Source organism: Chiloscyllium plagiosum, unplaced genomic scaffold (assembly GCF_037043375.1).
Source record: "Chiloscyllium plagiosum isolate Xiang-an unplaced genomic scaffold, Cpla_swu_hap1 HiC_scaffold_47, whole genome shotgun sequence".
Classification (NCBI taxonomy): Eukaryota; Metazoa; Chordata; class Chondrichthyes; order Orectolobiformes; family Hemiscylliidae; genus Chiloscyllium; species Chiloscyllium plagiosum.
The window spans coordinates 4,212,881-4,226,627 of NW_028270185.1; the positions used below are offsets into that span (position 1 = coordinate 4,212,881).

At 44.4% G+C, this 13,747-nt stretch overlaps 1 protein-coding gene across 3 annotated transcripts in view; it reads right to left on the minus strand.

The window, feature by feature from the left end:
• Window positions 1-13,747, minus strand: part of pak4 (p21 protein (Cdc42/Rac)-activated kinase 4) — a 132,806-nt gene that overhangs the window by 21,498 nt on the left and 97,561 nt on the right. For 2 of the 3 annotated variants that reach the window (XM_043680743.2, XM_043680742.2), the window contains one exon: window positions 370-1,137. In XM_043680743.2, the coding sequence (XP_043536678.1) occupies window positions 370-1,137 (768 nt within the window). Of the gene's footprint in view, window positions 1-369; window positions 1,138-1,214; window positions 1,300-13,747 lie in introns of all 3 variants that reach the window. The other variant, XM_087983859.1, reaches the window with a different exon arrangement.

The following is a 13,747-nucleotide window of genomic DNA, read 5'->3' on the forward strand; positions in this document are numbered from 1 at the left end:
TATGCAACCTCTCCTTGAACCTGAACCCTTTTGTCGGTCTTGAAATCAAAATAATGCATCCGTGCCACATTCCCTTGAAAGGAATGGCATCCAATCAGAGCAGGGTGATTTACATGAGTCCTAAACAGAGCTTTACACAATTGTCACAGAAATTCCAACCATTTGCACATTACAACCACTTTCAGCCAAAGGCCAACATTGCATTAACCATTTCAATGATTGCTTTTGCACCTGTGATCCTGGACCAGGTTACACAGTCTATGGTTTCTCCCCATTTGGTACAATAAGTGTGTACATTTCTGCCTACTCACTTTAACTAATTGCTCACAAGAACTTTAGCATAGAGTGTGGAGTATGTGGTTTACAGACCTGACTGCTGCTCCCTCTGCCTGCTCCTGTCTCAGCCATTGGGTACGTGTTGAAAGGCCTCCCGGTCTGGTGCGCAGTCTTCACCGCTCCATCTCCACCAGGAGCATGTGGAGGACGGATGTTTGGGCCAGAAAGGGGTCGCTTGTCCCTTGGAGACTGTGGGCTGGTCTGGCCTGTGTGTGTGGATTTTGGCCTCTTGTCAGAGCTTTCCTGTTTCTCTCGCCTCGACGCCCGTTCCTGAGAGTTCGTGGGCTCGCTGAAACCAACATGGTTTCCTTCCCGATCACCTGGCTGGTCTCTCCTGCCATCTGTCTTGTCGTGAGGTTTGCTCTTGTTGTCAGGGTGCCTGTGGTGGTCAGGCCGGGCCTCCCTGCTGTTATGATGATTGGGCCTGCTCCCCCCAGTCCTGCTTGGCTCCTGTCCCCTGGGCTGCTGTGGGTGTGCCCGGCTGTCTGCCCGCTCAGCATTCCAGTTCTTTTGCCTGTCGTCCCTGCCTTGGTCACGCTCATCCCGGGATCCTTGCTTGACCCTCTCACCTCTCCCCTTGTGGTCATGGCGTCTGTCCAGTTCAGTGGGGTAGGTGCTCTTGGGAGGGGTCTCGTGCATGCCATTCTTTTGCATTCCATCTTGCATGGGCTCTTGACGGAGTAAAGAAGGTGGGCTTCCTCGTCGCAGGGAGTTGGAACGGGTTACAGAAACATTCTCAAATTCATCCAGAAGCCAATTCAGAGAGCCATCGATTCCGATTTTACTTCCTCGGACAATGGCCTGAAACACAGAGGAAAGAATGATTAGATGTTAAATCAGAGAGACCCGTGAGAAATATTCAGTGAGGAACTACTTACTGAGGTAAGAATCAGAGTCACAGAATCATACAGCATAGAAACAGATTCTTTGGTTCAACCAGTCCATGCCGACCATGTTCCTAAACTGGAAAAAAAATGAAAGAACTGCAGATGCTGTAAATTAGAAACAAAAGCAGAAGTTGCTAGAAAAGTTCAGCAGGTCTGGCAGCATCTGTGAAGAGAAATCAGGCCTGGCCAGAACTGCACATAGTACTCCAGAAGAGACCTCATCAACACCCTGTACAACATGACTTAATGAAATTGGAAATGTCCACAACTCAGAGGATGAGATTCCTGCCTCAGGATCAGATGGTCATGGGTTTAAGACGGACTCCATAGATGTGAGTAGGTAATCTGATGATGCAATGCTGTGCCAGGGAAATAAAAGCAAAATACAATGGAGAACAGGTGTCATATCGGACCCAAAACATTAACCTTGTTCCCTTCTCCATAGGTGTTGCCAAACTGGAGCATCTCCAGTACTTTCTGCTTTTAGATATTGAGGAAGTGTTGCATTGTTGGAAGTGTTACATTCAAGAGGAAATTGGATAAGGTGCCAAACTGAGAAACTATTGGCCTTTTCAGATGGAAGCATTTGAAGAGCAGAACAATATCCTAATGTATGGGCCAATATTCCTCCTTAACTCTCTCGTGACTGTGGGAATAACATTGTTCCAGAAGCACCAGCAACTATGCTTCCATGCTGTACGACTCTATGACTATAACTGTGTGAACATATTGATTAGCACTTTTGGATGGGAACTAGAGTTTCAAATTGCCCCTGAACAGCTTCCATGCAGTCTGAGCACGTAACCCTTAAAAAAGTGGAACAGATACAAGAAAATTGAACACTAACTTTGGAACGCTGAAACAAGCCATTGAGCTGTTGCACCAAAGATGTTAATAATAAATGAGCTAGCATTATCTCATGCTGTTGTAAACAGTGCTCCTTAAGCTGAGCCATTTAAAACCTGCAGTTCACATATAGAACCCCATCGACGCCCAAATGCATTTAAAATAACTGCCAGCAGAATTTGGATTAAAACATTTAACAGGATTAAAGAATGCAATATGGAGACAGGGTGTATGGTGAATGGATCCCACCCAGTGTTGTTCTTGCTGAATCTCAGATTACTATCAGAGCACTCTGTCTGGATGCATCACAGCACGGTTTGGCAACTGCTCTTCCCAAAATTACAAGAAACTACAGAGTCATGAACACAACCCAGTCCATCACACAAACCAGCCATACTTCCCACTGCCTCAGGAAAGCAACCAACATCAAAGACCCCTCCCACCCTCGTTATACTCTGTGCCATCCTCTTCCATCAGGCAGAAGACATAAACGTTTACATAACCAAATGAATAGATTTAAGAACAGCTTCCTCCCCACTGTTATTTGACTTCGGAATGGACCTTTCAAATTTTAAATTTAATGTTGACTTTGCTTTCTTTGCACCTTCTCTGCAGCTGTAACATTGTATTCCTCACTCTGTTCCATTACCCTATGCACTTTGTATGGTGTGATCTGCCTGTACTGCACACAAAACAGAACTTTTCACTGTGCCCAGGTACGTGACAATAATAAAGCAAATCATTGATTTTTATGAACTCAATACAGGCTGTTTTTTTTTATTATTTGTGCTTTAAAACGTTGGAGAGCAAAGGGAAACCTAAGACCAGTTGTGTTGCAGGTAGGGCCATAGGGGACAATGCCCTGTTGCTTGTCAAGAGGAGGAGGAAAATGGAAGAGCCTATAGTGAAGAAGAGGAGGAAGACACTGCAGTAAATAGGGGACAGCAGAAGAGGGAAATAAAATGTTATATACTCATTTACAATCTGTTCATTTCATGTTAATCTTCAGTGATGCATCGTTCTGTCATTCACATATCCACTTTCAGATTGTAGCATGGGACTGCCTTGCAACATGCCTCTGAGGTATGTTCATCCACCAAGACATCAGGTGAATAACATTGGACTTACTGAATAGAACATAGAAAAATACAGCGCAGTACAGGCCCTTCGGCCCTCGATGTTGCGCCGATCCAAGCCCACCTAACCTACACTAGCCCACTATCCTCCATATGCCTATCCAATGCCCGTTTAAACGCCCATAAAGAGGGAGAGTCCACCACTGCTAGTGGCAGGGCATTCCATGAACTCACGACTCGCTGAGTAAAGAATCTACCCCTAACATCTGTCCTATACCTACCACCCCTTAATTTAAAGCTATGCCCCCTCATAATAGCTGACTCCATTCGTGGAAAAAGGTTCTCATGGTCAACCCTTTCTAAACCCTTAAACATCTTGTACACCTCTATCAAGTCACCCCCAAATCTTCTTTTCTCCAATGAAAACAGCCCCAAGTGCCTCAGCCTTTCCTCATACAATCTTCCTACCATACCAGGCAACATCCTGGTAAACCTCCTCTGCACCCGTTCCAGTGCCTCCACATCCTTCCTATAGTATGGTGACCAAAACTGCACACAATACTCCAGATGCGGCCGCACTAGAGTCTTATACAACTGTAACATGACTCCGGAACTCAATTCCTCTACCAATAAAAGCCAGTACGCCATATGCCTTCTTCACAGCACTATTTACCTGGGTGGCAACTTTCAGAGATCTGTGTACATGGACACCAAGATCCCTCTGCTCATCCACACTACCAAGTATCCAACCATTATCCCAGTACCCCATCTTCTTGTGAATCACTTCACACTTACCTACATTGAACTCCATTTGCCATCTTTCTGCCCAGCTCTGCAGCTTATCTATATCCCACTGTAACCTGCCACATCCTTCCTCACTGTCAACAACTCCACCGACTTTCATATCATCCGCAAACTTACTCACCCAACCTTCTAGCCCCTCCTCCAGGTCTTTTATAAAAATGACAAACAGCAAAGGTCCCAAAACAGATCCTTGCGGAATACTGCACTCCAAGATGAACCTTTACCATCAAGTACTACCCTCTGTCTTCTTCCAGCCAGCCAATTCCTAATCCAAACCTCCAACTCACCCTCAATGCCATACCTCCGTATTTTTTGCAGTAGCCTACCATGGGGAACCTTATCAAACGGCTTACTAAAATCCATATACACCACATCTACCGCTTTACCCTCGTCCACCTCCTTAGTCACCTTCTCAAATAATTCAATAAGGTTTGTGAGGCACGACCTGCCCTTCACAAAACCATGCTGACTATCCTTGATCACATTATTCCTATCCAGATATTCATAAATCCTATCCCTTACAATTCTCTCTAAGACTTTGCCCACAACAGAAGTGAGACTCACCGGCCTATATTTACTAAGGTTATCCCTACTCCCCTTCTTGAACAAGGGAACCACATTTGCTATCCTCCAGTCTTCTGGCACTATTCCTGTAGACAACGAGGACATAAAAATCAAGGTCAATGGCTCTGCAATCTCCTCCCTTGCTTCCCAGAGAATCCTAGGATAAATGCCATCAGGCCCAAGGGACTTATCTATTTTCACCCTTTCCAGAATTTCCAACACCTCTTCCCTACATACCTCAAAGCCGTCCATTCTAATTAATTGTGACTCAGTATTCACATCGGCAACAATGTCCTGTTCCTGAGTGAATACTGACGAAAAGTATTCATTCAGTGTCTCCCCAATCTCTTCCGCCTCCACACGCAACTTCCCACTACTATCCTTGACTGAACCTATTCCTACCCTAGTCATTCTTTTATTCCTGACATACCTATAGAAAGCCTTAGGGTTTTCCCTAATCCTACCAACTAAGGACTTTTCATGTCCCCTCCTTGCTGCTCTTAGCTCTCTCTTCAGATCCTTCCTGGCTACCTTTTAACTCTCAATCGCCCCAATTGAACCTTCACGCCTCATCTTTACATAGGCCGCCCTCTTCCCTTTAACAAGGGATTCCAATTCCTTATTAAGCCACGGCTCCCTCACACGACCCTTTCCTCCCTGCCTGACAGGTACATACTTATCAAGGACACTCAATAGTTGCTCCTTGAACAAGCTCCACATATCAATTGCGCCCTTCCCTTGAAGCCTACTTTTCCAAGCCACGCATCCTAAAGTCATGCCTCACCGCATCATAATTTCCCTTCCCCCAGCTATAACTCTTGCCCTGCAGTGCACACTTACCCCTCTCCATCACTCGTGGTCACTGTCCCCAAAGTGCTCACCTACCTCCAATTCTAACACCTGGCCTGGTTCATTACCCAGAACCAAATCCAGTATGGCCTCACCTCTTGTTGGCCTGTCCACATATTGTGTCAGGAAATCCTCCTGCACACATTGGACAAACACCGACCCATCTAACGAACTCGAGCTATAGCTTTCCCAGTCAATATCTGGAAAGTTAAAGTCCCCCATAACAACCACCCTATTACTTTCACTCTTCTCCTGAATCATCCTCGAAATCCTTTCTTCTAAGTCTCTAGGACTATTAGGAGGCCTGTAGAAAACTCCTAACAGGGTGACCTCACCTTTCCTATTCCTAACCTCAGCCCAAACTACCTCAGATGGAGAGTCTTCATCCATCGTCCTTTCCACCGCTGTTATACTATCTTTGACAAGCAATGCCACACCTCCCCCTCTTTTACCCCCACCTCTGACCCTACTAAAACATTTAAACCCTGGAACCTGCAACAACCAATCCTGACCCTGTTCTACCCATGTCTCCGTAATAGCCACAACATCGAAATCCCAGGTACCAACCAACGCTGCAAGTTCACCTACCTTATTTCGTATACTTCTTGCAGGTCCAGGTCCTGCACCCTAAAGCTACAGTCTAGGTTCCAATGCCCCTGCAGAGTTAGCTTAAACTATAGAAACAGGCCAGGCTGCATTAGACCAGTGATTATGTTCCACATGAGACTCCTACTACCTTATTTCATCTAACACTGATATAACCTGTTTATTTTTAGCACATGTTCTTCATTTCCAACAACAAGTCCCATCTCACTATCGCCTGGGAGAGAGAAAATAAAGTTCCTCCTGAATTGTCAAGTGGATTTATCAGTGACTACCTTTTAATGGCTCCTGAGCTCTGGCTTCCTTCACAAGTAGAAACACCTATCCCTGTTATCAATCCAATCAAAACCCTTTATAACTTATGAGGTGCTAATCAGACACTCTTCAATCTTTCCTTTCTTAGATAAAAGAGCCCCATCCGATTCCTCTTTTTTAGTGACTATATTCTCTCAGTTCTGGTATTATGCTGGGCTGGTATTAATCGTTAATGGTTTGAGTGGATAATTGTGGACTGCAAACAGCAAGAGATGTCTGCTGGTCGACTTGCGGAGCAACATTCCACTACATCAGAGAAATAGTCTAAATGTGGGCAATAGGAATATCAGATGGGCTACATTCCAATCTCTGGGCCACACAGACGGCTCTGTTACAAGTCGAGAATTAATAACACACGGGTGCTCAAACCTATATCATCAGCAAGAATGTAAAATATAACTGACGTGTTCTCAGTACAATGTAAACACTCACTCAAACTATCCTGAGGAGAATGTGGAACTTGCTTGCACAGGGAATAGTTGATGCAAATACAGATGCACGTCTGATGACTTTACATAAACACAAAGAGAAAAGAATGGGAGATTATGTTAGATAAGGGAAAGGAGGACTACAGATGCTAGAGATCAGAGTCGAAAAGTGTGGCATTGGAAAAGCATCATAGATCAGGCAACATCGAAGGAGGAGAGTCAATGTTTCGGGCATAAGCCCTTCATCAGGAATGGGGGACGGATAGGAGGGGGCTGAGAAATAAATAGGAGGGTGGGGCTGGGGGGTGAGGTAGCTGGGAAGGTGATAAGTAGATGCAGGTGGAGTGTGATGGGGATAGGTCAGAGGAGAGGGTGGAGCGGAGAAATGGGAAGGAAGATACATAGGTAGGACAGTTCAAGGGCAGTGCTGAGTTGGAGGTTGGATCTGGGATGAGGTGGGTGGGGTGAGATGAGGAAACTGGTGAAGTCGATATTGATATCGTGTGGGTGGCAGATCCCAAGGCAGAAGATGTGGTGTTGGGAGGATGGCTTGGATTTGGCGGTGGAGGCGGCCCAGGACTTGCATGTCCTTGGCGGAGTGGGAGGAGGAGTTATGTTAGGTAGTTGGGGGTGGAGGAAGGAGTTAGATGAAGTAAGATAGATAAAGACCTACGGGCAGCTTAATCACTAGCATTGACCAATTAGGCTGAATGACCAACTTCAGTGTTGCTTGAAATTTATACAAGTTCCAACATGCTTCAAAAATGTTGTCTCTACAATGCGGTACAGTTCCAATGGAGCAGCGCAGTGGCTTACAGATGAGGCCTTAAATTGCAGACTTGTATACCTGTTTGAGCCAGTACAAAAACCTAATGGTACCATTACTTCCTCAATCAACACTATCAAAGGTTAACTGGCAATTATCCAGTGGTCTGAGATCATGATATGCACCAAAAGGCACTTACCTGCACATCCAAAAGCAATCTATTGAACTCGAAGCATTTTGAGACATACAGAGGGAGGGCAAGTTACAGTGCCAGTGAAATTTCTTTCTTTCCTTCAACAGAGGTGCTGACAGGAAACCAACTGATCATCAAAGTACGAGAACAAGACACACAAAAATCAATGCTGCAGAATTTATGGAGGAACCAAAACGCCTGGACTGTCCCTTCACAAATGCAAGGGATCATTTATTTTTGTTCACTGATAAATGCTGTGACTGGTTGGCTGGGTCACTGCAGTAAAAAGTCATGGGTCTGTTGCTGAACATTGTGGGAGGCATAATTGGATATACACTGAGACTTAACTGCTCGACATGTTTGCTGTTGAATTAACCAATCGCACTTTAGTCAATAATCAAATGGCCTTGCATTGCAACTGTGGTGTTGAATTTAATGTAAAATTGATTTGGTATCATTTTCACTCAATGTTCTGAAGCACATCTGATTCACTGACACACAACAGCTGCAGCAGTAGTTACTGCTCCCAAAGCGTCACACAGGATGTTTTACTAATAGTCATTTGTTCTCACAAACCACAAGTTACGCGGACTAAATAATGACTGGTGTATGATCAAGTCAAAGAAGAGTAAGTACAAATGTGCAGAGAATAGCAGTTGTTTCAAATTCATTTTATGCAACAAAAATTGAAAAAATGCTCTATGCTTATTCCCTGCTCATGCTGACAAAATGAAATACCCTGGAATTCCGGGAGTGGAAGAGGGTAAGAACAGAGATTAGGATATGGGTGATGAACATTGGTCCAGTAAATAACTTACAACATAAATTACACGCAATGATTACAAGAGCGTACCTGAATGGACCCTCACCCCCTCTATCTTAATTTATTGCTTTTGTATCCAGAATGGTATCTGTAATTCCCCTGAACAGCCTTGCCTCTAAACCAAAGTGTATTTTATCTCATCTCTGCATATGTAATGTCTAACTCAATGTTGGTACCCCACAATGACATGTATATAAAAATTCACATAGAAAATTAACTTGTGAATTATTCATCTTATTATTCATTAATGGGATGAGGGCATCTCTGGCTAGAGTCATAGAGACGTACAGCTCGGAAACAGACCCTTCGGTCCAACTCATCCATGCCGACCAGATATCCCAACTCAATCTAGTCCCACCTGCCAGCACCTGGCCCACATCCCTCCAAACCCTCCCTATTCATATACCCATCCAGATGATTATTAAATGTTGTAATTGTACCAGCCTCCACCACTTCCTCAGGCAGCTCATTCCATACACGCACTACCCTCGGAGTGAAAAAAATTGCCCTTCAGGTCCCTTTTATACCTTTCTTCTCTCACTCTAAATCTATGCTCTCTAGTTCTGGACTCCCCTACCACAGGGAAAAGACTTTGTCTATCCTATCCTTCCATACCCCTCATGATTTTATAAACCTCTATAAGGTCACCCCTCAGCCTCCGACACTCCAGGGAAAACAGCCCCAACCTATTCAATCTTCCCCAACCCTGGCAACATTCTTGTAAATCTTTTCTGAACCCTTTCTAGTTTCACGACATCCTTCCAATGGAAAGGAGACCAGAAATGCACGCAATATTCCAAAAGTGGCCTAACCAACGTTCTGTACATCTGCAACATGACCTCCCAACTTCTATACTCAATGCTCTGACCAATAAAGGAAAGTATACCAAACACCTTCTTCACTATCCTATCTCCTGCGACTCCACTTTCAAGGAACTATGACCGTGCACTCCAAGGTCTCTTTGTTCAGCAACACTCCCTAGGACCTTACCATTAAGTGTATAAGTCCTGCTAAGATTTGCTTTCCCAAAATGCAGCACCTCACATTTATCTAAATTAAACTCCATCTGCCACTTCTCAGCCCATTGCCCCATGTGATCAAGATCCTTTTATAATCTGAGATAACCTTCTTTGTTGTCCACTACACCTCCAATTTTAGTTAAGTTTGCAGATGACACTAACTCTACCTCCTATGTTCATATCCAAATCATTTATACAAATGACAAAACGTAGTAAACCCAGCACCGATCCTTGTGGCACTCTACTGATCACAGGCCTCCAGTCTGAAAAATAACCCTCCATCATCATCCTCTGTCTTCTACCTTTGAGCCAGTTCTGTATCCAAATGGCTAGTTCTCCCTGTATTCCATGAGCTTTAACCTTGTTAACTAGTCTACCTAGAAAAGCACAGCAGGTCAGGCAGCATCCGAGAAGCTTGTTGAATGCCTTACTGAAGTCCATATAGATCACGTCACTGCTCTGCCCTCATCAATTGTCTTTGTTACTTTTTGAAAAAGTTCAAGAGACATGATTTCTCACACACAAAGCCATGTTGACTATCTCTAATCAGTCCTTGCCTTTTCAAATGTGTGTAAATCATGTCCCTCAAGATTCCCTCCAATAACTTGCCCACCACTGACGTCCGGCTCACCGGTCTATAGTTCCCTGGCTTGTCCTTACCACCTTTCTTAAATAATGGTACCACGTTAGCCAACCTCCAGTCTTCAGCAAGGGGCCCAGCAATCACTTCCCTAGCTTCCCACAGAGTACTAGGGTACACCTGATCAGATAGGTGAAAGTTAGGACTGCAGATGCTGGAGACTAGAGTCGAGTGTGTGGTGCTGGAAAAGCACAGCAGGTCAGGCAGTATCCTAGGAGCAGGAAAAGCGACATTTCGGGCAAAAGCCTCATTCCTGATGAAGAGCTTTTACCCAAAATAACAATTTTCCTGCTTCTCGGATGCTGCCTGACCTGCTGTGCTTTTCTAGCACCACACTCTCGACCCTACACCCGATCAGGTCCTGGGGATTTATCCATCTTTATGCATTTCAAGACATCCAGCACTTCCTCCTCTGTAATATGGACATTTATCATGAAGTTACCATCTATTTCCCTACAGTCTATATCTTCCATGTCCTTCTCCACAGTAAACACTGATGCAAAACACTCATTTAGTATCTCCCCCATCTCCTGCGACTCCACACAAAGGCTGCCTTGCTGATCTTTGAGGGGCCCTATTCTCTCCTTATTCTTTTGTCCTTAATGTATTTATAAAATCCCTTTGGATTTTCCTTAACCCTATTTGCCAAAGCTATCTCGTGTCCCCTTTTTGCCCTCCTGATTTCCCTCTTAAGTATACTCCTACTGACTTAATACTCTAAGGATTCACTCGATCTCTCCTGTCTATATCTGATGTATGCGTCCATCTTTTTCTTAACCTAACCCTCAATTACTCTAGTCATCCATCATTCCCTCCACCTGCCAGCCTTTCCTTTCATCCTAAAAGGAATATACTGTCTCTGGACTCTCGTTATCTCATTTCTGAAGGCTTCCCATTTTCCAGCCACCCCTTTACCCGCGATCATCTAGGCCAGTATTTATTGCCCATCCCTAATTTCCAAGAGGGCAATTAAGAGTCAACCACATTGCCGAGGCTCTGGAGTCCCACATAGGCCAGACATGGTAAGGTTGGCAGTTTTCCTTCCCTAAAGCTTTGTCTTATCTGTGGAATACCCTACCCAGTGGAGCAGTTGAGGCTACCTTGTTGAATGTTTTTAATGTAAAGATAGATAGATTTTGAATAGAGAAGGAGTTAAGGATTAGGGTGAGCAGTCAGGTAAGTGGAGCTGAGTCCACGAAAAGATCAGGCATAATCTTATTGATTGGTGGAGCAGCTTGACGGGCCAGATGGCCTACTCCTGTTCCTATTTCTTATGTTCTTACAAGACTAACAATTTGACCCACCTTCGACAGTTGAAAAGTGTGGTGCTGGAAAAACACAGCAGGCCAGGCAGCATCCGAGGAGCAGGAGAATCGACGTTTCGTTGATTCTCCTGCTCCTCGGAGGCTGCTTGGCCTGCAGTGTTTTTCCAGCACCACACTTTTCAACTCTGGTCTCCAGCATCTGCAGTCCTCACTTTCTCCTCGTCCACCTTCGACAGTGCCATACTCCCTCAGTAACTTCACTGGGAGTTTTAGCCAAGGATCTGTGCCCAAGTGACTAGAGCAGGGTTTTAATCCACAACCTTCTGACTCAGATGAGAAAGCTAGCCACTCAGCCCCAGCATTTCACTGACAGACTTCAACTGTTGACAATAGATTTTGGAAATCTGATAAAATCTCAGATTTCAGATGGATTTGCTGCTCAAGTAATGTGCTTTGCAGGGCAAACACTTGCAAATAAAAAGTAAATTTGCAGTGTCTCAGAAATATTTATATGAAATTTATACGGCGGAGAGTGGGGGGGGGGGGGGGGGGGGGGGGGGGGGGCGGAGAGGGACGGGCACAGGCACACATGCACAGACAGAGCCAGAGAAGCAGAAGTACAAAATCAAATTTAAACCAATAGGGAACAGATTAATCTGTGAAGTCCACTGTATATGATAAGAACTGCCTTAAGCAAAAAGTGGAAAGTGAATTTCTTGCTCAGCTATTATGAGGGATGAAAGGATACCTGTTATATATGGATAATTTTATACATGTTTATGCATAATCAGGTGTAAAGTAGGGTAGACTGAATAGCTATTGCTATTACAAAGCTGTTGACAGGCTATGGTCAGAGACAGCTTCTCTCAGGCTCCAGAATCCCAACGTGGGAAACAGCAAGAAAACTGGCCACTCTACAGAAATAAACACAGCTCAGAAACAATGCGACTGGCTCCTGCTCCCACCACCCTGTCACTGAGTCTCAAATCACAGCCAACTTTGTGCTAAGGCAGATTCCTTCCTCTTCTCGTTACCCAAATCATAGGTCTCTAAGCTCAACGGAATGTGACCAGAATGGCAGTTGAAGAAAGAATAAGTCAGAGATGGGGGAGGGGCTGTACAGTGGACAGAGAAAGCAGCACAATGGACAGAGAAAGCAGCAGTAGAATCTGGTCCCATTTAAACATTGCTACTAAGGCAATTGTTCTGATTGGGATTTTATTTAATACATGATCTTAGCTAACCTACCTTAGGGGGCTTCGTAGTTTCCATGCACCATTTCTGTAAGTGTGCAGTGTTTTCTTTCTGGCTGTAATCAATATGCTAAAGCATTTACAAATCAGCAGAAATGATGTTATCACTGGGCATTTTGAAACTGATAAACGAACCACCTATCACTGCTGCAATACAGTGCTCATTGCACAGTCAAAGTCTGGCAATAAAATGCAAATGAATGACACGTTTCTGATAAGTTGCAATATCCAGTCTCCACCGCCACTAAGATCGCAAAGGTTCAATGCAAGGTCTCTCCCCTCACTGTCACCGTGTCCCCAACTTCAAGGACTATGGTCACGGCAGTAGGAATGGAAAGGAAACAGTGCCCTTGCAAAAGCCTGTGGACCTCAGCCTCCTATCAGCATATTTAAAATACACTGGGCCGGGACAAACTGTACTCTGTTTTAAGATAACATCTAACGAAAGAATTGTATGATTTCAGCATTGTTAAGTTTTTAAAGTCCCGGTCAAAACCTACTTTCGCCAATATTCCATGTCATTTGCGTCCCTTTGACCCATACATTAAATAATGTCTATTGACTTTTGTTCTTTTAAAACCTTCACAGCATTTCAGATGCTCATTCAATTGATTAAATGGATACTTCCTTCGAAAACTTCACAGTGATCTCGTTGCACATTATAGTAACTTCTGTTGAGCTGGATGTGGAGAGGGACAACGCACTGGACATAGCAGGTAAAAAGTAGTGAATCAAGATTGGCTGCTCAGGAAAGCTGCCTGAATCCCTATTGAGTTTCCTCTGCAGAGAGGGAGTCATCCAGTGGCTTTTCCAGATAGGGACAGGCTGCAGGTGCTTGGAGCCATTTGCTGATCAGTAATGCTATCTTAAAGTGATGCCCTAGCAAAACTAAAATGAATGAGTATTAAGAGGCAAACTCACCATTGATTGGAATCATACCTGGCACATAGAAAAATGGTTGTGGTTGTTAGAGGTCAGTCATCTCAGCTCCAGGACGTCTCTGCAGGAGTTCCTCAGGATAGTGTCCTAGGCCCAACCATCTTCACAGCTACTTCAGCAATGACCTTCCCTCCATCATAA